Source organism: Strongylocentrotus purpuratus, unplaced genomic scaffold (assembly GCF_000002235.5).
Source record: "Strongylocentrotus purpuratus isolate Spur 01 unplaced genomic scaffold, Spur_5.0 spur5_contig_866, whole genome shotgun sequence".
NCBI classification, from domain to species: domain Eukaryota; kingdom Metazoa; phylum Echinodermata; class Echinoidea; order Camarodonta; family Strongylocentrotidae; genus Strongylocentrotus; species Strongylocentrotus purpuratus.
In genome coordinates, this window is record NW_022145575.1 from 122,126 (window position 1) to 148,382 (window position 26,257).

Sequence of the window (26,257 nt, forward strand, 5' to 3'; positions counted from 1 at the left end):
CTCTCCTCCCTCCCTCCCCTCCCCTCTCTCCTCCCTCCACCTCCCCCTCTCTCCTCCCTCCACCTCCCCCTCTCTCCTCCCTCCCCTCTCTCCTCCCTCCCTCCCCTCCCCTCTCTCCTCCCTCCCTCCCTCCCCTCCCTCTCTCCTCCCTCCCTCCCTCCCCTCTCTCCTCCCTCCACCTCCCCCTCTCTCCTCCCTCCACCTCCCCCTCTCTCCTCCCTCCCCTCTCTCCTCCCTCCCTCCCCTCCCCTCTCTCCTCCCTCCCTCCCTCCCCTCCCCTCTCTCCTCCCTCCCTCCCCTCCCCTCTCTCCTCCCTCCACCTCCCCCTCTCTCCTCCCTCCACCTCCCCCTCTCTCCTCCCTCCCCTCTCTCCTCCCTCCCTCCCCTCCCCTCTCTCCTCCCTCCCTCCCTCCCCTCCCCTCTCTCCTCCCTCCCTCCCCTCCCCTCTCTCCTCCCTCCCTCCCCATCTCTCCTAGATTACTTTAATATCACATGCATGTACAGTGAAACCTGTATATAAAGACCACTCAAGGGTTACGAGAAAAGAGGTATCTCACTGTAACGGTATTTCCATGTAAGTTGTAAATATTCTCTAAATGGCATGATATTGTAAGTTTGTTATCATGTTTTAGTTCATCTCTGTTGTAAATTTTCTTCCTAGATTAACTTTAAATTGAAATTGAACTTGAACTTAAACTGGAAACGTATCATCCAATAATAAACACATAACAATAGGTATAAACCGTTTTATACAATAATATAGAAGTATAAAAGGGAACCAGAAAGGAGCATCAATGCTAATCAAGCCTGGTACCTTTGAACCTAAAAAACATAGTTTGGGTACATAAAATAAACAAACTTATTTCAAATGTTATTGTAAAGCTAATTACAAACATAACTATAATATAATTGTATAAACTGGATGAAAAAGTCAAATATCAAATAACTAGCAGTTTATTATTTTACTCTATTTTAGAAGGTATTCTATAAGTGCTTTCTTTTATGTGTACATGCAATTGTTTGTAAGCCGGTGAATTATTAACGAACTTATTATTATTATTATGGTAGGAAATTTTCAAGGCCGACTATTCGAGCATTCATTGGCCATCCCAGCGAGATAACATCTCTAAGTTTGATCTTTACACACCACATAGTTGGTTGTACAACATTGCAATGGGTAAGTCAATATTGTTTATCATGCGCAACAAACCAACGTGTATGTTAATGTATTGCAATTTTAAATAATTTTCTTTAGATTTTGAAAAGGAAAATATGTTGAGAGTGAAATTTCTTCTTAAAGAGAAGTTATTACTGCCTATCAGAAGACCTATTGAAAATGTAATGCTGCTTTTTGTGTTCTAGGGCAATATTACTAGCTGACTGACTAAATACATAATTAACAAACATGTGTAGTTTGTACATATATATAGGGATACCAGAATTAAACATAATTTATCACAATTGTTTGTATGTGTATGCCTCCGCTAACACTATGCATTAGTAAAAAAATGTTAAAACAAAAAACAAAAACTACTCAGTTAGCTGTTTCCAAATTGTTTAAAGTAGATATGTGCACTTCTCGAATGCCGGAGAATATTTGAATAATGCTGAATAGTAACTAAATAATAGGAGATGTAGAATTATATTGGATTGAAAATACTGTCATACATATGACTTACTTCATCAAAAAACAATCATGCCTTTTACACAAACTTGTGCCCCTTTAGGACTGACCCCACATCAGGCAATAGTCCTGAAAAAAAATTGAAGACTTATAATAATAATCTGAATGTACATAGTGTTAATACAAAATACTTTCTCTAAATTGCTTTACAAATATTACCCTGGTCATCAGATTCATTCATGCACAATGTGCACCATCTCCACTCCCTTGGGAGTATTCCTACCATATGGTCACCGTGAGGGAATATGGCAATTACTAAAGTGACAAAGGCTTTCGTCATCCTACCAGGTCTTCATTTCTTTCCTGGTTATAAAGTAGCAAGTGTAGATTAAAAATGACACCTTTTTACATCTTGTATCTTTGTTGTGTTAAACAGCGATCTTGGATTTGTATGAGAAGTTTCATTCTACCTGGTTGAGAAAGAAGGCATTGGATCACTGCTATGAACACATCAAAGCTGATGATGAATTCACTAACGGAATCAGTGTTGGTCCAGTAAGTTTATCCTCGTTTGTATCAAGTAGAAATGTTATTAAGAGACTGGAATATACCGAGCATGGTTATATAAACATAAATTTTCATAGAAGTACCATTTTACTTGATATTTGGTTAGGTCTATGTACAGTACAGCCTGTAGGATATGAAATCATTTTACTAAACTGGGCACTATTATTATTTAGTTGTAAGATTTCAAGCGATGTAGATGTTGGAAAGATGGTTTATTATCATTTGGTTATTACTTATTAGATCTCTAAAGTGATTCAGATGTTGGCAAGATGGCATATTGATGGAGCTGACTCAGAAGCTTTCAAGATGCACAAGGATAGACTCCCAGACTACTTGTGGTGAGAAATTTATCATGAATATATCAAAATCTCTTTCAAACAGACTAAAGGCTTGTTAAGATGGTTTGGTTTAGAAATGTCAGGTAAAAATGTCAAGTGTAAAAATTTCAAGTGTAAAAATATCCAGTGTAAAAATGTCAAGAGTAAACATGTCAGAGTTAAAACATCAGAGGTGAAGATGTCAGAGCTTAAAATGTCAGAGGTTAAAATGTCAGGAAAAATTGTCACACACACACCATGGTTGACTACCTCATATCTGAGCAAGGCTTTTGGAAGGAAGGGAGTGAAAGAAGAAGAAAAAAACAGGTTCAGGGAAAGAGTGAGTAAGAAGGGAGGCAATCGATGGGACGATAGAGATTGGGTTGCAGAAAATTGTAAGTTTTGAAGTGTGATTCAAATTTCAAGAACTTTGAAAGTCTTTTAACACACATACACAAATGATATTGTCTGAAGTTGATCAAGAACTAAACATACTTTGTGGAAAATCTCAAACTCCTATGTATTATTAACGATGTTATTTCTGATCGTTTCTTTGTTTTTCTTTCCTTTTTAATAGGATTGGTCTAGATGGCATGAAAATGCAGGTAGGTGTTGCTTTATATTATCTCTTGTGATTTTATTTTTAAGTTTATTCTCTGTAGGTTAACTTTGCTTTTCATGGGATTTTGTGTTTAAAATGATAGCCTAGCTATGAAATAAGGTGTAGTGCTACAAACCCAAAATTACAGTTCAGACTCGTGATGGCTCAGTGGTAGAGCAGCGGTCTCTTAACCAGGAGGTCTCGGGTTCAAAACCCATTTGATGCATTAATGCCCTTTGGTAATGCGTTAATACTCATTACTAAGTCCCTCAGGGATGGCTTCAAGCCGTCAGTCCCCTGGTTGCTTTAAGCTGCAAGCTCTCTCTCTGTTTTTGTCCCTCCGCTTTTTGAAGATCAGCGAATTCATCGCAGTCAAAGTGGTAGGCTGTGTAGTAAATATACTTTATAGTCCTTAGTTAGAGGGTATGGAGAGAAGGCGAATTTTATCTAGATAATGAAGTGTCATCTTTAAAATAGCATACACACGCTGTCTTAGCAGTCTGGTAAGACAACCGAACCAACCAATTAACCTTTATATGTTTATCTATTGACAGGGAACCAATGGCTCTCAGCTTTGGGATACAGCCTTTGTCATACAAGCTTTCTTAGAGGCTGGCGGCGAGGGAGAGTTCAAGGATACTTTAAGCAAGGCTCATGACTTCTTAAAGAACACGCAGATACCAGAGAACCCTCCGAACTATCAAAAGTACTACCGCCAGATGAGCAAGGTATGTTGGTAGATGTGATACACACTATTTTCTCTGCTATTCCCGTGTCTATACTTTGCGATCTTCCTTTTCTTGACTTGTGCTGCCATTCCTCATTCGTCTGGGGGGGGGGGGGGGGGGTGTTTCACAAAGACTAAGATCGACTTTAAGTTGGACTTTACTATGGCAGGCCATTCATGCCACTGGTTGCTCTCACCATTGGTCTCTCAATTATGATCTTTAGATAATATTTTTTCCTTCAATAATGAACTATCAAAAAAGCTAAATTCTGTAGATTTGTGACCATTATTTGTACGTCCCTTGAGAAACCAATTCCAGGAATGGTTAGAGGAACTAGTGGCATGAGCGGCCTGCCATAGTTAAGTCCGACTTGGAGTCGATCTTAGTCTTTGTGAAACACTCCCCTGTTCCCATAACTCTGTTCCTGACCTATTCATTGGTTCTCCTGTCTTTTCAGCTGACCCTGAGCTAAGAAGTCTCCCCCATATCCACATTTCAAGGGCATTGATTCTCTTGATATTTAATCATGCCTTTAAAGTCCAACTTTCACAACAATAATAAGCAACAATACAAATAGAAAAGGCGATATATTTCACAAATATCCTTGAGTAGGCCGAAGGAAATATGTCAGGCAATGACAGCCATGGAACTATCTTGATTTGTAACACGGTGCCTGATTAAAAAAACTTGTTATCAATAAGAAATTTAATTTGCTCTCAGCCAATCAAATGCTATTATTTCAGTAGCTTATAACCATTATTGTAAGCATGCATCCATATCATAATAAACAAGTTCTTTTCAGTTTAATTTAGTATGCAGTTAGATTGTTTGATTAATATCTATTTGATATAGCATAGCCGGGTAATGTTGGAGTGCCTTGAGGACCTTGCTAGGTCGATACGTGCGCTATATAATAATCCAATATTATTATTATTATTATATTAAATACTTTATTTTCCAATTCTTAGGGTGGTTATCCCTTTTCAACCAAAGACTGTGGATGGATTGTTTCAGACTGTACTGCAGAAGGTCTTAAGTCCGCCATGCTGCTGGAGGAGAAGTGCCCTTTTATCTCTGATCATATAGGCAAAGAGAGACATTGCCAAGCCATTGATGTGGTGAGTATATTCTTCATTTTGAAATAATATTTGGTGTAGTTTACAGGAAAAATGTATTCATAGCCTAAATCTTGCCATTCTTTAATTAAACTGAAGAAAATACCTAGTTTTACTTCCAGTGCCCCAAAACTCAAAGATAACTTGGCTATTTATTGTTATTTTTTGATTAATGAAATCCTGTTTAGTGATTGGTCAACATATATGGCAACATGTGACCAAACTATACATTGCTATGATGTTCCGATAAGAAAAATGTGCTATACAGCGACGTCATCCATGGTATAGTGCACTATACCATGGTTGACGTCATAGATATGCGATCTATGGTAGCAGCAAAATGCAATAGCAATCATGAAGCCACAGAACAAAACAGAGAAGAAAATAAATGCATACAAATGCTTTGGTATCCTCCTAATAGATGTGGACTTTTTCTTCAAAATATTGTACCTCTGATGATATGTAACTATCTTTTGTTTTAGTTGATTGATATGCATAACCCTGGTGATATGTCACTATCTTCTGTTTTAGTTGATTGATATGCATAACCCTGATGATATGTCACTATCTTCTGTTTTAGTTGATTGATATGCATAACCCTGATGATATGTCACTATCTTCTGTTTTAGTTGATTGATATGCATAACCCTGATGATATGTCACTATCTTTTGTTTTAGTTGATTGATATGCATAACCCTGATGATATGTCACTATCCTCTGTTTTAGTTGATTGATATGCATAACCCTGATGATATGTCACTATCCTCTGTTTTAGTTGATTGATATGCGTAACCCGGATGGTGGGTTTGCTACATATGAGACCACGAGAGGAGGATATATCCTTGAGAATCTAAATCCATCAGAAGTTTTCGGTAAGAATCTGTATTTACTGTGTCTTATGAACCACATATTCTAGACTTAGACTTAATACAAGAGAGAAATTTGTTGACGATCAGCCATTCATCAAGTCTTTTGTCTTCTTTGTGCATGGCTGATCGTCAACAAAACGGAGTTAAGTCTTTTGTCAACTCTATTTGTTGCTACGGCAGGCAGCCAGTGAAAACAAATTTGTTTTGTCAAATTATGGAAATGTAAGCATTTAAACAGACAAAACTTTGTTATTCCTGGCTCATTTTTCCTGATTGAGATGTCATATGAAAGGGCAAAAAATGGATTTTCTAGAAATGTAATTTTCTCTTTGAAATTCAGATACCGCCCGCCAAATGACTTTTTGGTTTCCTCTCTTCAAATTGTTTTTAATCACCCATGCGTGAAATATGCATCATATGAATTGCTTCAAATGAAAGAGGAGGATCTAAGATTCACAAATATGTGTCATTTATTAATTATAATTGTGATTAAGTTATGATAAAACATTGACAATTTTCGGTTTCGTTTTTTCTGGGACGCACTGTATAGGTGATATCATGATAGACTACACATATGTGGAGTGTACAGTAGCCGTCCTGCTTGCCCTTCACCATTTCCATACTCAATATCCTGAGTACAGGACTGACGAGATAAGGTATGAAGCGTATTGTAGTTGCTATTTCTTGATTGTTATTGTTGAACTGTTCTCAGGACCTCTGTTGGTATCATTTCCAAGCTATCAGCTAATAAGGTAGCAAGAATTCACCTCGTTTAAATTTAGAAAAAGAGAAGTATCCTGAGGAATAACATAGGATGAGCCTCCCCCTCGTATTTATAACAATTTAAAGGGAGGCTTTACTACTTCAGCAAGAAGGGATTAGACCACCCAGTGAGCCATCGAGGTCATTGTGACAGGTGGCTATCTCATTAACTCAGCTCTCATTTAACATAAGAAAAAGAGGATCATGGGGGACCAACAGGCACCAACAGGCACCGATTTGGGGAGCAAGTAGCTACAAGTAGGACAGTGTGCCTTTAAATCAATTTAAATGTCTAATTTTTGCTATGTTTCTCGCTCATAATAATCAAAGATCTGATGAGGAGAGCCATGTGAAATTGATATCATTCCTCTTGCCATGAAATTCTAGAGATCTTTACCTATTTTCTTCTGCCAGGTGTTCATTAATCAGGGCGTTGCATTTACTTGATGGGTTGATTGAATGTATCATTGAGACATTGACCATGTTTATTTATCTCTAATTATAATCACAGACCAAGCTCTTGATTAAGTTGAAGTACAATTTATATGCATATATACAATACTAAATGTTAAAATGAAACATCTTCAATTGAAATCATTATGTGGTGGGGAAAACGGAGAACAATGGCCTATCAAGGTTATTCCCAAACATAATGAAATTTACATAAAATGTTTCTTAAATATACTAAAAACAAAATGGAAGTACAAAGATTAAAATGACACAAAACATCATGTATCATTAACCATTGTGTATTTATCTCTGATTGTAATCACAGATCAGTCATGGACCAAGCTCTTGATTACATCAAAGGAAAACAGCAACCAGATGGATCATGGGAAGGGTAAATACTGGCTATTCTATACACATCTTTATGTGGTGCATCTTGGGTACTGCGTTGTGTGGTGCCATTTTGCATCCGTTAGAACCACTGGCTAAGTGATAACTGTCTTGAGAACAACTTGTTTAATGTATGATTTTTTTTATAAATTTATTTATTAAAATGTTAATGATTATAGTAATAGTCAAAATTGTATGGTGCTTATCACTACGTTTCTAAAGGCTTTGCATAGTAATCATTAATAATCCAGCCTTTACCACACTTTACCACAATTGATAAGTGCACATGTGCAGCTCCCTGAGGAGTATTCCTGCCAGGTACCATTTCACAAGCGCATACCGTACATGCCAATTCAACCACATTGATGTTTGTATGTATCCTACCAGCTAGGTGCCCATTCAACCACATTGATGTTTGTATGTATCCTACCAGCTAGGTGCCCATTTAACACCTGGGTAGAGAGAAGCACTGTAGATCAAATAAAAAGCTTCAGAACCATAAGTGTTGTGCTTGCGGAGGCATAAAGATATTTGGCATACACATATTATTGTAGGTTGTTGTTTTGACATTCATTGACACAGGTCACTTGAGATACATGTTGCACACATACACCTGTACATTAACTGCTCATTTTTACATGGTTTTAGATTTAAAACCCTTGAAGTTTGTAAAATTTCTGTGAGTGCAATATTTTATCAAGCTTTGATATGATCGTAGTATTTTTGACATAAATTTCTTTCAGGTCGTGGGGAGTCTGTTTCACATACGCTGCCTGGTTTGGTCTGGAAGGATTTGGCTCCATGGGGCTTAGATATGACAAAGAGTAAGATCATATTACCTTCCTATCTTTACAAGAATCATTGCTGGATAGAGAAATAGGTTTATTGCCGGTTGGTCTACAACAAGTTTGTCTACTTCCCAATTGGTCTGTTCCCATATGTTCAACACCCAGAGCTCATCTACTATCCAAATGGTCCAATAATCATGTTATCTACTTTCATTTGGTCTAATGACCATTTAGTCTTATAGTCATGGTCTAATTTCCATTTGGTCTACCGTATTTGCCGGCGATAAAAAAAATTATAAAAAAATTTGTCGGAGGCGGGATATGAACCGTTGCACACAAATGTATATAGCGACCTGAACCACCGCCTTAGACCGCTCGACAATCCCGGCCCTGATGCTTTCTCTGGCAGCTTACTCTTTTGTAGGCCTATTACGCCATATAGCTTTGCTCACGCGAGCTGAGACTGAGAGGATTGAGGTTGCTTTTAGCTATGGCAAAAACTTATCTAGATCTACCAGTAGAGTTTGGTTAGTAAGTTATGAATTTTATTTACGAGATTGACAGAACTTTGCCCTTCATTTAAAAAATATAACACATAATTGTCGGTAAGACATGTGTTATTCTAGACGGTTATTCTAGAAATGTCCATCACCTTTCATTGTTGTCCCATATGTACAAATTCGTGCTGCTTTTCATGGTTTTGACTTGCAATTTTTTTTATTTTTTTTTATTACTCTTTCGCCGCTAAGGCCGCAACCCAACTTTTTGATATTTTCTCTTCCAAAAATACTGCGGCCTTTATGCCGGCAAATACGGTATTGCTCATTTAGTCAAATTTCCAGATATGATTTTATTATAGACCTCAACATAACAGACCATTTGGGACCCTCTGTATAATACTCAATTATGTGCTTGTTTGAAATTCAAATACAACACAAACATTTGTAAATCTATCATATTGCCTTCCATTTCAAGCAATAAGTTCATCATCAAAGCGAGTTAAGAGAAGAGAAATTTAATTGCTTTTTTTCTTTTTTTCGCAGTCTTGCTAGCAGTGAAGTGAAGAAAGCTTGTCAGTTCTTGGTTTCTAAGCAGATGGAAGATGGAGGATGGGGAGAGAAATTTGAGTCGTGCGAGGAGCGACGCTACGTCCAGTGTGAGACATCACAAGTTATCAACACATGCTGGGCCTTGCTAGGTCTTATGGCAGTCAGGTACACACATGCTTGGTCTTACATGCTATGCCTTGCTGGGCACACCATAGTAGATCAACAGCCTTTAGAACGACAGCCCACAAGACACGACAGTGTTGTTCTTGTGAACCTTCATGAAAATTCCCACTACCGCAACTACAGTATTTGACCATAGAGGTATATGGGTATAGCGATGGGTATATTGTGCAAAGGCACGGTTTCCATACAAATACAATGAGTTGAGAATTAATTAATATGAAAGTCTGTTAGAAATTATAGTTTCAGAACAAAAAAAACTATAAGTAAGAGATTATGATTGTGCCTACATAGATCACATCAAATCGTTGGGGGAGCTCATGAAACCTGAACAATAGTTTAGTAAAATATGGAAAAAGTTGACAAGTACTGCTAAACATTCTCATTGGAAGCTGGAAGAAACCTTATCTCAATCGTCTTCCCCAGTATTGTATCTGCGCATGTGCTGACCTGCGCAGTGTGGGAGGAAGGTCCCCATCTATACTGTTGAATATTGTATTTGCAGTAGGGTCAATAGTTTTCAAGGCCCTCAAGACTGTCATGTGGTCTTGTGGGCTGTTGATCTAAATGGCTGTAGTCACCTTAGGTAGTTAATTCTCTCAAGCCTTGCTCACATATCGCGCTGTAAAAACTGCAGTAGTTTATGTGCCATGATATGTCCACCTTTTCTTCTTTGCTAGGCGTTTATGGGATGGGTCTGAAAATCTCCTGCTTCATCATCGGATCAGAGCCAGAAGGACGTTAACTCTGTTTTTAATGATTTAATGTCCTTCTAGCCCCAAACAGACAATTCATTGTAAAAGATTAAGTTGTATAACATAAGATTACTTAGGTACACAGATGGCTCCGATAGGAAAATGGTGTTCACCTTTTTACAAAAAATGCAGATTCTGAAGTAAATACTAATAATTAAGTTTTATGTTTTAGGTGCCCAGTGGCGGCCCACCAGTGTTTTGATATACTGTACTCGGATGTACAGTTAGCATTTAGACTTATATTGCGTACCTAACTAGATTGCTTTGAACTCTGTAAAGCAATGTGACACCTTGTACTATATATTTATAAGGACACTACATACACATACATGAAAATCAATTGATTGTATTCCGTATATATCCTTATATCCCTGTAGGTACCCTGACCGTAGAGTGATGGATCGTGGCATACAGCTCATCATGTCAAGACAAATTGAGAATGGAGACTGGCCCCAGGTAGGAACTAGGAGTTTATCTCTCTCAAGATTTATTCATGTCATTACTACATGTTAAGTTAGTAATTTTAGTAGTTATAAGATTAGTTTATTTCTCTGTGTTGATTCCTTTTGTGTGATTATATTTCTCGTCATTCATGCTTGTACAGCGCATGGAGAAACTTTTGTTTATTATGCGCTTTGTATGTATTATTATTATTATTATTATTACAGCAAAAGAGATTATTACAACATTGTAGGTTTCCTATTATGGGACAGAATTAGTGTTTAAAAGGGAGAAGGTCATCAGTTTCCATGTGCAGAAGGTCATAAATTGCTGACACCAGACTTGGTGTAAATACCATTAATAGGTGTACAAGTCTACACACAGCAAACTTGTAGGCCAACCAAGAAATGCTGTCTAGTCTCTTAGAGACTTTTTTTGGAATTGTTCTGTTTTTTTCTCAAAATTACAGTCGTACGTTTTTTCTTGAAAACATTTTGTTTTCAATTTTTTTTCTTTCGCACATACTTGTTTCTGCTATCAAGATTGGGTAAACCTTTTCTGCCTGCTTTCTTTATAGGAGAACATCAATGGTGTATTCAACAAGTCGTGCGCTATCAGCTACACCAACTATCGCAATATCTTCCCCATCTGGACTCTAGGACGCTACGCCAAACTATATCCAAACGATGCATCTCCCTTAGAAGACAAGTCGGACAGTAACAGCTCAGACTGGGAAAAACTCTAGTCTTCTCGGTTGATGAAAAAGTCAAACCTGCTATAGCCACCACCTGTATAGAAAGATTACCTGTCTATAAAGACCACCTGTCTGTAAAGACCACATTCTTTGTGTCCCTCATATATGGTTTCTCCTTGAAACATGTACTAAAGGAACCTTCACATAAAGACCACCTGCCTATAAAGATCACTTTTCATGTTTCCCTGGAGCGGTCTTTATAGACAGGTTTCACTGTACAACCCTGATTAGACAGACCCTTTCCATACATAGGCTAATCCTGAGGACCTTGCTCTTCACCAATCAATGATAAATGTTTTGATGAGGGATATCAATTGTTCTTTCCTTCAAAGGGAATTTTTTTAATTGTAGATTTTGAAAGGTAACGCTGTAATGAAAGGAATGAAAGAAAAACATAACTCTTTGAAGACTATGACCCTTCAATTTTGTTATTTGAATAAATTAGTGATAATTTTGGTCCCTTATAGTTCCAAAAAGAATATATAGTTAAAAGTAGTAGTGGTAATAGTAGTTATGGCAGCAGTAGTATTAGTAGTAATAGTAGTATTATTAGTGGTACTATTAGTAATGATTTATTGGAAAATACATTTGCAGTCAACTGATGGAATTGCAGAATTTTATATAGAGTAGAAAAAATGCAGATGGCAGCTTATCATACATAGCGAATGATGTCTTTCTCATGAGTTAAAGTATCAAATTAGAGTGGTAATGCATTTTGTTTCAATTGAACAAATCAGTTACGTATATGTAGGCTCATATAAATATAGTTCACAAAACAGTGAGGAGCATTTGTATGAAAACATTACGCCATAGATGATTATCCCCATCATGAAATACTGTGTATATATTTATGTTAAAGATATTGAGATCAAAGTGCAAAGTACACCAGTATTACCAGTTTATGTTGAGTTCAATTCAATGAAGTATGGTTGTGGGCTGTTGAGAAATAATGCGGTTCTTTATTTCATCTGATCCCTAACATAATGTCTTTTGGCAAGACATTAATTTACATTTTCCACACTCCACCCAGGTGAGATAAATTGGTACCTGTTATGAATTAATTCCTTGAAATGCTTAGTAGCGCTTAATAGCGCTTAGAAACTTTGGTGGAAAGCACTTTATGACCACCGTTTTATTATTATTATTTATATCCCTCATGTACAGTTGTTTGCATTGCGATTGTACAGAGCACGAAAAAGGTATAGATAAGTACTATCTACCTGAGATAGGTCTTTTTGTAAAGTAATTTTTTGCTGCTGCCCCACTTGCGCGACTTGCGCATTGAATAAGCATAGCAAAGTAGGTTACGCGAAATGTCAAAGTCGACGTCAATGTCAAATGAGCGCGCATCGACTGTATTACATGTATGCCTGTTGTGCTTTGTAAAATCTAGCTGAAGCTAAACTGTCTGCAAAATTGTTTTAATTATGTAAAATTCACTTTAAATAGACCTTATTGCCGATGTGGGATATAAAACAAATATTGATATTTGCTTAATATGCTAGAGCGCCATCATGGCAGCCATGCTAAAGCCAGTGAATATGTACTCCCTAAAAAAGGGATTTTAGACTGCTCTAGACTAGAAGGAGAGGTGTCATAGTTGAGTGGTTTAAGCTCTTGACGTGAAATGCAAAGGTCGTGGGTTCAATCCCAGACATGGCACTAATGTCTTTTGGCACTCCATACCTAGGAGAGAAATGGGGACCTGGTAGGATGATGAAAACCTTTGTTAGTAATTGCCATATGCCCTCACGGTGACCATATGGTAGGAATACTCCCCAGGGAGTGGAGATGGTGCACATTGTGCGTGAATGAATCCGAGGACCTGGTTAATAATATCTGTAAAGCGCTTAGAGAGGGTATTTTGTATTAAGCGCTATATAAATCCAGATTATTATTATGTGATATTGCTAACATATTTCTCAAATACAGATATTTCGTTTTGGGGCAAATATTAAAAGTTTGTATGAAATGAAATTGCTACCATCTCAAATTGGTAATTTGGTCAGTGGATTGTTACGTAATAATAATAAACCACTCTTATATAGCGCATATCTTGAAATTTTCTACTGTATGAACCTGCTTAAGATGACTAGGTAATTTATTTCATAACTCTGCAGCTACCAGTTGATTTATTAATGTTTTGCAAAATGTATTATACTTTAAATTTGCATGAAATGTGAATAAAAGCGACCAATCAACCAACATCGCTCGTCTCGTAGTCTTGTGTTGTTACTATTGGCTGTCACTGACTCCCTTGTATGATTTCACGATTCCTTTGCAAAACAAAGCCTGTTAATTTAATTTTCTCTTTTAATTTTAATTTGTATTGAAAAGAATCTACATGCTCAATAGACATACTGGTAGCAATAAAAGGGAATTTACAAGCTTGGTATGTTTTTTTTTACTAGATTACTAGATTACCCCATATTTCACCACAAATATAGGTGTCTAATTTTGGTTTAAATACCAACTCCCAGCCCCTGTGGTCTTCTGTACCCTATACCATATTTTATTGTGTTGTTCAGTGTGTTTTCTACACCAAACTAACATTTCAGCCAAAATTTAGGTTCTGATAACATGCATAAAAACACTGGTGGGCCCTTAAAACATAAAACTTGTGCCCTGATATTCAAAAATCAGTCAGTGGCATAATTTTTAGCATTATATTTTACTTAAAAATAAAAACATAAAATTTGGGCACAGATTTAAAAGGTGAACACCATTTCCCTGTTCTAAGAATCGATTTTCAACCCTATCCCTCGATAGATAAAAGTATGTTCCCCTTTATTTGAAGAATAAAAGTTTAAAAATGAAATGTAAATTTGCCTATTCAAAAAGCAATTCTTTTTCCAGACCTGCAGTTGGGCTATCATAAATAAAATGTGAGAATTAAATAAAATAAAACTAAACAAAAACAGAAACAAAACAAAATCACATCTGTAGACAGAAGGGCGTTTCTAACTTGAATAATTTATTTCCAATGTTTCGGAAACAACAGAAAAAAAAATGTGTAAATGAACAAATGGCAAACGGGCGGTAAATGAATGTTTACTAGATAACCATTTTTTTCTTATGATTATACAACATTTAAATCTGTTAACCGGACATGTAACAGAATAAAAACCCAGAATTTGTTTATGTCTCAATGTACTCCTAAGGTTTCAACAAGAAATGAGTTTCTTATCCTTACAGGTCCAGGTTTACAGTGGATAGAACTCGATCTAGCTTACCAGGAAACAATAACTGTCATTGTATGTACCATACTCCAAAGCGATGGTTTGTTGCTTTCATACATGTATGTCAACTATACCTGCAACAACCACCTCTGTGAATGAAACACACAGATCATAACCAGTTTAAAATTTACAAGAAAAATGATTTCAAAACGTTTTTTTGCAGTGGTATTCTGAATCTTGTTATAAACGATAACTTTACATCCTCTTACGCTGGTAGATGTGAGCTAACACAACAAACGTATGAATGGCTTCAGCCTTTAAAGGCATTCCAACTATATCACGGCTTCCCTCCAAATGTTCTTCTTCACGGATAACAGAACGCAATGGAATAATTCGACAGCAGCAGTTGGTTTTAGAAAATTAAATACACACTAAAACATACAGCCTTTGTGTTTTTGAATGATGGAATGTAGACCAGCCATTCAGTCGTGTATCAAAGACATTTACCCCATGCTACCCACAAAACTAGAATTTTGTAAGACACATTCCAGATTCAATCAATGAACATAATGGGTTATTGGCATATGACGACGATATCAATGTTTTCTGAGTAAAGAATTCTTCTGCTTACAAGCTTCAAAGCAAATATTCCACTGACCCGCACCAATGAAAGAGTGAATGGCTTTGAGCACTGACTGCGCGTGCCACATGGAAATATATATATATCTAACACCCGTGTTATTCACCATGCAGCAGTCAGTCGCTGATACTGCAATGTCATACGTCCTTCCATTGACGTGGGTCAGTCGGTGACCTGCTGACTTACTGTAGAGGTAGTGTGTATCTGTGTCGTTAAAGGGAAATCCAACCGCGCTAGCAAACTACTCTAGGAGCCAAGGAAAGCAGAAAAATAAGACGAGCAGACTGGCAAAAGTTTGAACGAAATCGGACAAAAACTAAGAAAGTTATGAATTTTTGACGGATGTAATCACTATAGAGGTATGGGCTCTTCAAATTGGCTGTATCAGTAATTCAAACTCTCACTGTTCTGCTTATCTTGTTTTCATGCTTTCATACAATTGAAGGGTTGGATCGCCCTTTAACTCAACATTCATAAGATGTAATTAAGGCATTATTTCACATCAACCAAATGCTCGTATACCATGTTATCATTTGGAATTCACAATCACTTAAAACAAAAAAACATGCTAGATCGATTCTATGAATGATGCGTGAAATAAATCAATTTCACGACGGCAATACACAAGAAGTCACAAGTGGAGGTTGCCCGACTGCATAAGAATGAAAAATTGTAAAATGGTGCAAATGTCAATTCTAAATCTACAAAAATGTACATTTGATTGGAGAGAGATAACAAAAATCCAAAATATTCCATTCGAAAAATTCCTCTTCCAAAATTTTCAATAACAAGTATATAGTAATTCCTTAAAGAGTATTTGAAAACTACTGTACAAGAATCTGGATGCATCAGCACAGCTGCATGCAGTCCACAAATGATTATGAATCCATTCCCCGAAAGAAAATCTTCATGAAAACTTTGAAATGCTCAAAAAAATATGCTATATAAGTATAATTTGACTTCTATTTGTACCGGCAATGAGGGTATGCAAAATGTTAAGACCATTGTGACGAGTGTTAAGGTGCAAAAGACAAACAGTACTACACAAATAAATTGCATGCATTGACTATTTTTTCTAGATTTACCCTACAGCTGATTGGTTGCCTATTTGAAGTTTCACTGTATATAAGCATATCATTCTGGGCATCGCTACATATTGATCCAGCCCAATTCCCTATAAGAATAGAAAGAGGCTCTTAAAATCACAACCTCACTCACAATCTACAGAGATATCTGGTTGGGAGAAGTCGTAAAAAGCACTAAAATAAACACTACGGAAAAGGTACGGTATATATTTCTACAGATAATGCAACCTTATGAACCATTCATACATATTGTGATTCTTAATATCTACCATGCATTTTAAACTACAGAGTACAGACTTATGTGATGTTTGATGTCTGTGTGAGTATAACATACAAGAAAGTCTGCTTTAACTCAACTCACAAACTCAATCAAGACTTCTTTAATACATTACATTGTGTTGGTTGTTAGTTAAGACTAAACATACGTGAGCACGACATGCCAATGTAACTGGTTCGCGCTACATCCCATTAAGCATGTCTGTAACATGTCCGATTCTGCTCTCTACTAATTACAAGTAAATACAACATTATTCAATCATTGACTAGGAAACATGACAAAAAGGAAAGAAAATAAATCACATAATATATAGATACTCCACTTGTGACTACTTGCGCAAGAAATTAATATCCATCCTACATCGTCTCGTCTGCGAGGTACAGCCGACTACTTGGGGGTCGGAGACCCGATCCTCAAATGAAACAAGGTCAAACAGAAATGTTCTGCGAATGTCCCCTGAAACCGTTGTCCGTTTGTAGGACTCGACTGCACAGACACAGAAACGATGTACACATGGCTTAGGAAGATGCAGCCAGATTGAATGCTGACATCACGTTTCTTTCGTATAGATCTACCCAAGAGTTGTGTATGACTGATGGGTGAAGAAATCAAGCCGGCAGACACTAAACACTGCCGATGTTGTTTTATACGATGGGCACTCTTGCCCTGACATAACCTTTTTTTTTTGCTTTTTCCATTTTTCTGTTGATTTTTTTTCTCTTCTTTTTTTAATAACTTTTGTGTTTCCCTTAGATGTTGAAAGGTTGTGGAAACAGTTTTAACTTGACTTATGGTGGCAGCGTACCTGGACAAAAATCACCATGACCTTTGACCCCTTCTGTACTGCCTTTACACGGTAACACTTTCTTATTCTGCTATTTATTAACAAAAACTTGGAGGGTAGAACAGACCCCACTCGTATCATCAAACAATTAGATACCAGCAAAGCAAAAACATTTGGCACCAAAAATATCATTATTTCCCTGCTTTTTAAATACTACATGGGTTGATTAAATTTCTTTTCTTTTTTAATAAAGGAGTTGTGCAGATCCTGATCAAACCCAACCCATGTGTCCATGAAAAGTGGGTAGGAGTTGACACGTCTATATTGGCTTTTTCAATTGGACCGTTTCATTCATATTTTTTTTCTATTTTTTTATATCAAAAGTAAAAAATAAAGTAAGAAATATAAACTCTTCTTTCTCTTTCTTTCTTTCTTTCTTATAACTTTGACTGGCCATAAAATATACAGTCATCTCAGAATTTCATCAATACATCTGAGAAACTCTGCAAGAATTTAGAAAAGTCAAGGAAAAAGGGAAAAAAATAAATAAACACACAATAAATCCCAACCCATGTTTGTATGTCTCTCAGCATCATTATCCTCGCTGAAAACAAAATGAAAATCCTTCTCTAACATTTAAAAAAACTAATTGGTTGCCGGAATGTTGTTTGCTTGAAGTCAATCAATATCTAGCAGATTGTTCTGAGTTCCCCCATCATCGGGAGGTCAAACTATTCGCCTTCTTTAGTTACAATTGTGTGTTTTGCTGCACAAGTCAAGGTTTGTTACATTAATGATTAAACTTGAAGACTATTTCTTGTTTCATGCAGAAGAGCCATCTCAATACCTCGCCCTACATTCAAGAAAACCCCTAATTACACTTTGAGGTACGGTTGTACAATAAGGCAATCATCTTTAGACACACCCAAGCAGCAAATTTGGAGTAAAAAAAAAATGTTCCACAACTCTTTTCATTTCACAGTCACTTCTCGATTGAAATTTTCCATATAAATGTAGGTTTTAACCCCTTTAAACTCTTCTGCATGAAATGTTTCTGGTCTACTGCCTAGAGGGATGTTTGGAAGAGAAAACTGAGGTAGGTCCAATATCAAATTCAGAAACAAGAAATGGCCTTCAAGAATCCACCCTTTTCTATTCATGTTTATAGACAAATATGAATGGGATTACAATTTCCATGATGCTTTCAAAAAACAATCTCATTACTCTTCATCAATCAAACTCAAAACCGACCACTTTAAATGGCCCCAAGTTGTAATGGTGAAAGCATCGTGGAAACTATGGTATCTTATCTTCTCGCGGAAAGGGTGGCAAAATTGAGAAGTAGACTTCAACTTACTATAATCCTGCCAAGACATTAACCAAAAAAAAATCCCAATCCCAAACCCAACCCCACCTATCCTACTAGGACAACGTTACATCTCTTTTACATTGTCCATGTTTCTTTTGGCAAATACTTCATAAGCTTTCAAAGTTCAAGATTGTGTGCTCTTGCACATGATCACAGTTAAATTGTCACAAACTGTGGTCATTTACTTTCACACACAAACTAACAAACACACATACACGCACACACACACTCTCTCTCTCTCTCTCTTTCTCATCGACACACTCTCACATATATATATACTCCTTCACACACTTGCCAAGATTTAACAATTCATCTTTTTTTTCTCTTTAATTCTATTTCTTTTGAAGTGTTTGTAAAATGGTTTAATTTCACTTCTTCTTTATCTTCTTTGCACTTTTTTTTTCTTCAAACAAATTCATTAACAATGCTTGGCAGTGCTTGAAATCTCTTTTTTTATGCTTCCCCTTACTACGTTAAAATTTCCGTTACTTAATTTTTAATTCCCTTGGTGATGTCATTCCAGTGGCTGCAACAGGATGTTGTTACTGTTGCTGCTGTTGTTGCTGCTGCTGTTGTGGCTGTTGCTGTTGGTTTGGTCCACCATGTTGGTTGTTTGGTCCACCACGATAGAAACGTCTGCCACCTGGTCTACCCTGGAAGTTTTGGCGTTGGACGTACTCTTGATGGGCTTGACGGATGCGTCTTTGAGCGGCCTACAGAACAATAAAACAATGTATAGCAATTAGAAACCAAGGCCTCTCTTGGTGCACGTTGAAATGGAGGAAAAGAAGAGGCATCATCAATTTTGATGAAAATTTATCATTTTATTTAGTGTTATAAAAACTGTTAGGAAAACGGAAAAAAATGAAATTTTGATTTCCAATCATAAATATCTTGATAATCAGATTGGCCATGGGCTAGTTAAAGTCATGGGATTCCTGGCTGACCTAAAGGTTTAAAATTATAATTGCAGCATTAGCTAAATCCAGAATCTGAGGCAATGTTACAGTCACTTCAAGAAATTATTTTTTTGCGATGGCATACCTGGTTAGCATAGAAGTGTCCCTCCAGCTTGACGACTACATCTCCACTGTTGTTTCCATTTTGGTTATTGCTTTCTGTTGGTGGTTCAGGGGTGCCGCTGCCCTCATCTCCAGCTCCGTCCCCCCTGCGACGTGGGACCTCAACACGAGCTCCGGTAACACGCTGTAGCTCCCTCACCTACAAAGAACATGGTCATAAGAATAAGATTAAGTTTGTTTATAGCGCATGCAACACTTTTAACATATAGCATCATCCAGGGAGGGACCCGTTTCACAAAGCCTTTTTTTCAATGACAAATGACAAAAATAAGTGACAAATCTGCTGATAACCAATCAGAAGCAAGTTTCACTAACTTATAACAAAAACTGTAATTTGTCACATGTTTTGTGAAAGGGTCCCTGATTTACAATAAACTTTAATACAAGGTATGAACTAAAACTATTCTTTGAAGCATTGGTCCAGCCTGACCAACATTTGATAATTAAACAAAATGTGAGAAAGTTGTGAAAGTTGTAATCACTATAGGTATGGGCTCTTCAAATTGGCTGAATTGGTAATGTCTCTGCGATGTAGTGGTGGACAAGAATATGCTATCCATGATATATTTTGGGTAGTGTCCCAAGGGTGAAGGTGCCAAGGAGAGAAACAGAAATTAATGATATTTTTGTACATGACACACAAGAGAGATGACACATGGGAGAGCTATCCATCACTATGTCACAATCCACCGACCAAACTGCCAATGTAAGATTCCCATAGACTTAATTATTTCATATTTCATATTTCAAACATCCATAACTCTAATTCATTTCAAACCTTCTACATTCTGTTATTCTTATTTTTTTGCTTCCATACAAATGAACATATTACAAGTAAAAGGTCATTCAAGGAAATAGCTAGGCTACTGGTACAGCAAATATACATGAACTTATTTTATCATACCATGTATTCTATAAATGGGTTTTTACATACAATTGTGCATTTTTAATATACATTCTATTTGTATTAGAATAGGTTGGGATAACAGAAAAAGAAATCGAACGTACCCTTTGTCCCCTCTTGCCGATAATGCGACCAACAAGTTGAGATGGCACAGCAATCTCTGACCTTAGATGAACCTCTCCACTGCCAAGGATTCCCTCAGAGCGGATTCTATCGTAGATGTAAAACTGAGCACGCCACTGAGATTCTGGAGTTCCAATGATCTTCACACAACGCTCATTGCTATCTTCATTGCCAGCTGGTGCAATCTAGTTGGACAAATAGTCAATAAAATGTTATTGATCAAAAACAAAATAGACAAAAGTCCCAACAACAGCAAAAAAGCAGTGGATGGGAATGTCATTTGAACAGCTGACTAGAACGACAGAAGACAGGAAGATATGGAGAACCTGTGTCTCAAGGTCCATTTCTTGGTCAACAGCCTCCAAACTATGGGACATATGGGGGTGTTGCAAGAAAGTTGCACTCAATTGCAAATCCCCCAATTCAAGCGAAGTCTTACGATTAATTGCAAATTTACAATTGATCGCAACTCAACTTTCTTGCAACACCCCATCAGTGTGAGAGAGAGAGAGAGAGAGAGAGGGGGGGGGGGGAAATAAAAGCTAGATCTTATTTATTTGTGAAAACTTTAATCTTAACAAAATCCTAGAAAATTTAGGGGCTAGTGAGGCATTGGAAGAAAGTTGAGTTGCAAATCTTGTATCTTGCAATCAATTGCAACTTTCTTGCAACGCCCCCAACAGAATGCAAGATACCCAGCTTGATGGAATGATCTACGAATGAATGGTATTATCGTAAGATTGTTGCATTAGGTGTGTACACAACAAGAAAAAGAATAGTTTGACTGTAAAAGAAGTTTCCTGCCGACTAGATCGAAATAGTTCATTTTTATTGATGACGTCACGCATAGTACCGTTTTTTCCCTAGGGAAAAAGGGTACTATGCGTGACGTCACAATAAAAAAATGCATATTCTTGAACTTTGCGTTTTCCCAGCGAGCGCGTACATGATTTCAAATGCCTCTGCGCGGTCAACCCCCGCGGTGTCACGGCGCTAGCTCAAGCCATATGCAATTTACGCTGTGCGATAACTGCACTACACTATCGGCAGCTAAACATTTTACATCTTTCAATGTTTCATTTGAGCCGTGCAATTTTCTTTATTTCTTTTCGATCTGAATGTAGATGTGAATGTGAGTATAAGGGTCATGTTATTACAGAAGTGTACAAGGAATAATACAGATGGAAGGGATATAAAACAAATATAAAATGACTCATTTTCAGAACAAGCTAAAACTATTCGCACTCAGGAACATCAGTACTTTTCTCCCTCGGGCCGATGGCCCTCGGGAAAATAGTACTAGTTGATGTTCCTTCGATGCGAATAGTCTCAGCTAGATCAGCTCGAGTGTCATTGTATATTTGTATAATAGCTCACCCTGATGGTAGCGTTTGAGGCACGAGCAGTGTTCCTGATGTTCTTTCCTCCTACTCCGATGAGGGCGCCGACAGCTTCCCTGGGCACAAACAGGTACGTCGTCTCACTAGGCTCTTGGTTCTGAACACAACAACAAATTAATGTCACATTTATTTCACAAATTTTGTAGTTCATATAACATGTTGTCTTCAAGCAAATATACCAGAGATTTCTACTATTTATAATTTTTTTTGGAGGAATGATTTCTATTTTGGGGTCTTCAAGCTATTGTTTTGAATATAGTGGAATATACATGTATTACCACCTAGCTTTGACGTTCATGTCTAAAATGGTTAAGATATGAAGATAATGACAAAATCAAGATGAATGCAAGAAGAAAAAAAAAATCGGCAATAATGGGACTGGTCAAGCATCACAATTCTTTACAGACACAGACCATACAGATGCCTGGGCATGCATACACTTTTTATTACCGGTACCCATGTGGATTGGGTGCCAATCAAAATTAACACAATCGTAGCATCCATGTAGAAAACATGTAAGTAAGCACTGTAAGCAGACACCCTTGCCACATCATATTGATAGTTCGCTTTCTGGCCACTTGACTCTTTCCCTTCAAATGCATATACAGTCAAATCTGCTTTAGTGACCACCGGTCTACAAAGACCACATTTTGAAATGGTTTCTCATTGAAACAGGTAATGAAGGAACCTGTACATAAATACCAGCTGCCTATGAAGACCACTTTTCTTGTCTGCCTTGGGTGGTTTATAGACAGGCTCACTGTACCACTATTAATTCTATAAGGACTATATCTATCTAGAGGTCCTGATACTCACCATGCCGCCGCCGCCGCCACCTTGCTGGGGTCCACCATGTGGCATATTCATTGGGGGCTGGTTAGGATAGTGGGGCTGTGTGAAGAAAAATAAGAGGTATTAATAAAATAACTGCCCATCACTCATCACCTAATTTTTTTTCTCTATTTCAAACATCATGTACTTTATAGTATACCATAGCTCTTACATGTTGCTATCTAGGTATTTACCAACAAAAAACAAAGAATCTGATAGTACATTGATTTTATATGTTGTTTTTTTAATGGAGGAGGGGGCCATCAAAACTATATCATAGCTCTTACATGTTGCTATCTTGGTATTTCCCAACAAAAACAAAGAATTTGATGGTACATTGATTTTATATGTTGTTTTTAAAGGAGGGGGGAGCAACAAAACTATACAAGGCCTTTTGAGATACTTACACCGCCATCAAATGGTCCTCCGGGTCCTCCGTGTCCTCCATAGTGAGGTCCTGGTGGGCCTTGCTGTCCAGGATGATGCATACCACCTGACATGAGAGACATGTGATTCAGGCCAGGGAACAGGTCGTGCTGCTGGGGCTGGAGGTTCTGGATGTAACTCTCGTAGGCTTTACGCAGCTTCTTGCTGATCAACGCCTCGGCGGCGATGCACTGCTCGGGGGTGCCGTAGATGGTCACGGTACGCTCGGGGTTGAACACCGTCAGGTCTTGGATCCTGAACCCAAAAAATAGCACGTCTTTCTTTAATTATATTTTCTACCATCAACTCCAAAGACCCCAAGTATGAGATGGGCAGTTCCATGTACATTGTACAGGACATTCAGACAGTGTTGATGAAGAAAACATTTATAGAGCACCATTTCCATATGCAAAATACTTGAAGCACTGGGAGAGAACATGAACAATTGAAGGGGGGGGGGAGGACACAAAATATGGATGAAATAGTTGTACAGAACATCATTCAGAGAATGACCCAGAGAAGACAGAATTGTTTGTTGCTTGCCACTCCTATCTTAAATCTGACTTTCTTTTGACTTGGCTCATTCAAGATGTGATGTCATTTCTTCACTATCCCCATCTGTGTTGAATATTTTATCCTGACTAGATGCATCTTCTCTATGCTACAATATACTGTTGTACTGCTCTCAAGTAGCCATCTTATAATCTTCCCCTCCCCTTTATTAGCATCACACTATCAAGTATTTTCACCAGAAAAAAAGCTCCTAGAGAAATGGTAGGAGCAACCACACAGACATTAGGGACTTTTAGATTGAGTGGACGAGAACACGACGAACGCCAACTGATCATGCATGTCAACGTACTCAACTGCCCATGTTGACTACAATTAGAAATTGTTTAGATTGCACTCGACGATATACATGCATGCAGGAAGTAACATGAACATGACGGACAAAGAAAGAGGACAAATATGCAGTTCCTCATTCTAACCTTAACAATTGCTGTGGTAGACACTGCTATTGTGTAAAAATGTGTAGAACAGGTGAATATGCATGTGACACCTGTTCTACACATTTTACATAATAGCAGGGAAGGGATGTTCCTTTGTCTACCTGAGGAACTGTATATTTTATGCGCACGCGGCATATACTAGTACCGTACTAGATTTAGGAAAAACAAGGTTGACGCATTCTTGATCCCCGACTGAGACGACGTGACGCATGCGCAGTGCCTTAAAATGACGTCACACGTTGCAGTCAAAGCTGTCGACGTGCAAATCTAAAAGTCCCTATTATAGGAGAAAGGGAACTTACAGAGAAACGGTGACCTTGGCCTTGGAATCTTCCATAATGCTGTTAATTGATGATCCGCTCTTTCCAATTAGACGACCGACAAGGGCATTGTGGGCCAGCACTTTCAGAGGCATATCACTGCATGTGAAAAAAGAGGGGGAAAACATTTAGAACGCCGGTCCAATGTTGTATCAAACAGAAAACTTAGAATATTCATGGTATCAAAATAAATATATGAAATATATCCTTACATATGAATAAGTCCTTGCACTTAACAAGACCAGGATAAGAGGAGTCTTCATGTGATTTAAACAAACAAATATACATATTTTGAGTAGTGCCAAAGGGAGAAGGCACTTAGGAGGGAAACAGAAATTAATTATATTTTTGTACAAGACAAAGGGGAGAGCTATCTGCAACTTCCAAATCAACTGACCAAACTGCAAATTTGAGATTCACATAGACTTATGATCTCATATTTCAAACATTCATAACTTTTTTAGATATTGGTCAATTTATTTCAAACTGTCGCCAATCTCCTTATCTTATTTTTTCTGCTTTCATACGAAAGTACTTGTTAGTTATTTCAAGGGTTGCATAGCCCTTTACGCTAAGTTGGGTTTGATATGGTATACTTCAATAATATGGGAGACTTCACTTAACTTGTGATAAGTCAGGATTGGTTTAGGTACACATTTATTAAAGTAGGATTGCTGGGATATGCTTACGTGTGAGATTCCTCGCTGCTTTCCTTGATCATGACTTCAACGATCTTCTTGATGGTCTCTGTCACCTGCTGGGGCTCTCCACAGATTGTTACAGCCTGTAAGAACAAAGAATTCAGTCATACCACCACTCAAACATAACATTGACTGTCTATGCCTGCAGCACATACAACATTCAATGTCAATGCCTGTAGCACATACACATTTGCCATAGAAGTCAATGCCATTGCAAGATACAGAAGAAAAGAAAAGAAAGAAGAAAGAAAAAAAAAACACCAGCTGCACATGGTATCTTGCCAGTTATCATATACAGTGCAATTATGTACTCAATCAGTTACTGTATCTACAAATTCATATTATAACATGATTATTATTATTTAATTGATTTTTTGGTAACAGAGATGTACTTAATCAATTGCTGTATCTGCAAATTCAAATTATCACACGATTATTATTATTTTATTGATTTTTTGGTAACAGCGGGAGGCAAATTGCACCTTTATTGGCTTTTACTTCACACAAGACAGTGATAGCACAAGCTAGCTGTCTAGCTCATCTGAGTCAGTGTCTAGACTTTCCTTCCTGCCTTTAGCTACATGTATGTGTAATGTTAAGTCATTAATAAGATGGAATGCTTGATAAGAAAGCAAATGAGACTAAAGGCAACAATGAAAGGTAGTACACATTCTTAAACAAGGTCATGAATTGAGAGTTTTTTTTTGTTTCTATCAAAACAAAATAATAATGCGAATT

The 26,257-nt window shown here is 37.4% G+C and overlaps 1 protein-coding gene and 1 long non-coding RNA gene across 6 annotated transcripts in view; one reads left to right on the forward strand and one right to left on the reverse strand.

The window, feature by feature from the left end:
- The window catches only part of LOC590839, a 33,148-nt gene extending 20,869 nt beyond the window's left edge, over window positions 1–12,279 (forward strand). Inside the window, exons 8-20 of the long non-coding RNA XR_004062015.1 lie at window positions 1,069–1,177; window positions 2,061–2,179; window positions 2,432–2,529; window positions 3,086–3,113; window positions 3,664–3,837; window positions 4,806–4,955; window positions 5,729–5,825; window positions 6,373–6,478; window positions 7,360–7,425; window positions 8,165–8,245; window positions 9,253–9,423; window positions 10,571–10,649; window positions 11,212–12,279. This is a non-coding gene — a long non-coding RNA (lanosterol synthase). The remainder of the gene's footprint in view (window positions 1–1,068; window positions 1,178–2,060; window positions 2,180–2,431; window positions 2,530–3,085; window positions 3,114–3,663; window positions 3,838–4,805; window positions 4,956–5,728; window positions 5,826–6,372; window positions 6,479–7,359; window positions 7,426–8,164; window positions 8,246–9,252; window positions 9,424–10,570; window positions 10,650–11,211) is intronic.
- A 2,062-nt stretch (window positions 12,280–14,341) lies between these two features.
- Window positions 14,342–26,257, reverse strand: part of LOC115919790 (insulin-like growth factor 2 mRNA-binding protein 1) — a 40,879-nt gene continuing 28,963 nt past the window's right edge. For all 5 annotated transcript variants that reach the window (XM_030974019.1, XM_030974013.1, XM_030974000.1 and 2 more), the window contains 8 exons: window positions 25,508–25,602; window positions 24,801–24,917; window positions 23,470–23,743; window positions 23,048–23,122; window positions 22,209–22,328; window positions 20,813–21,016; window positions 19,767–19,943; window positions 14,342–19,435 (listed from right to left, as the gene is read on the reverse strand). In XM_030974019.1, coding sequence (XP_030829879.1) covers window positions 19,265–19,435; window positions 19,767–19,943; window positions 20,813–21,016; window positions 22,209–22,328; window positions 23,048–23,122; window positions 23,470–23,743; window positions 24,801–24,917; window positions 25,508–25,602 — 1,233 coding nt within the window. In that variant the 3' untranslated portion in view covers window positions 14,342–19,264. The remainder of the gene's footprint in view (window positions 19,436–19,766; window positions 19,944–20,812; window positions 21,017–22,208; window positions 22,329–23,047; window positions 23,123–23,469; window positions 23,744–24,800; window positions 24,918–25,507; window positions 25,603–26,257) is intronic.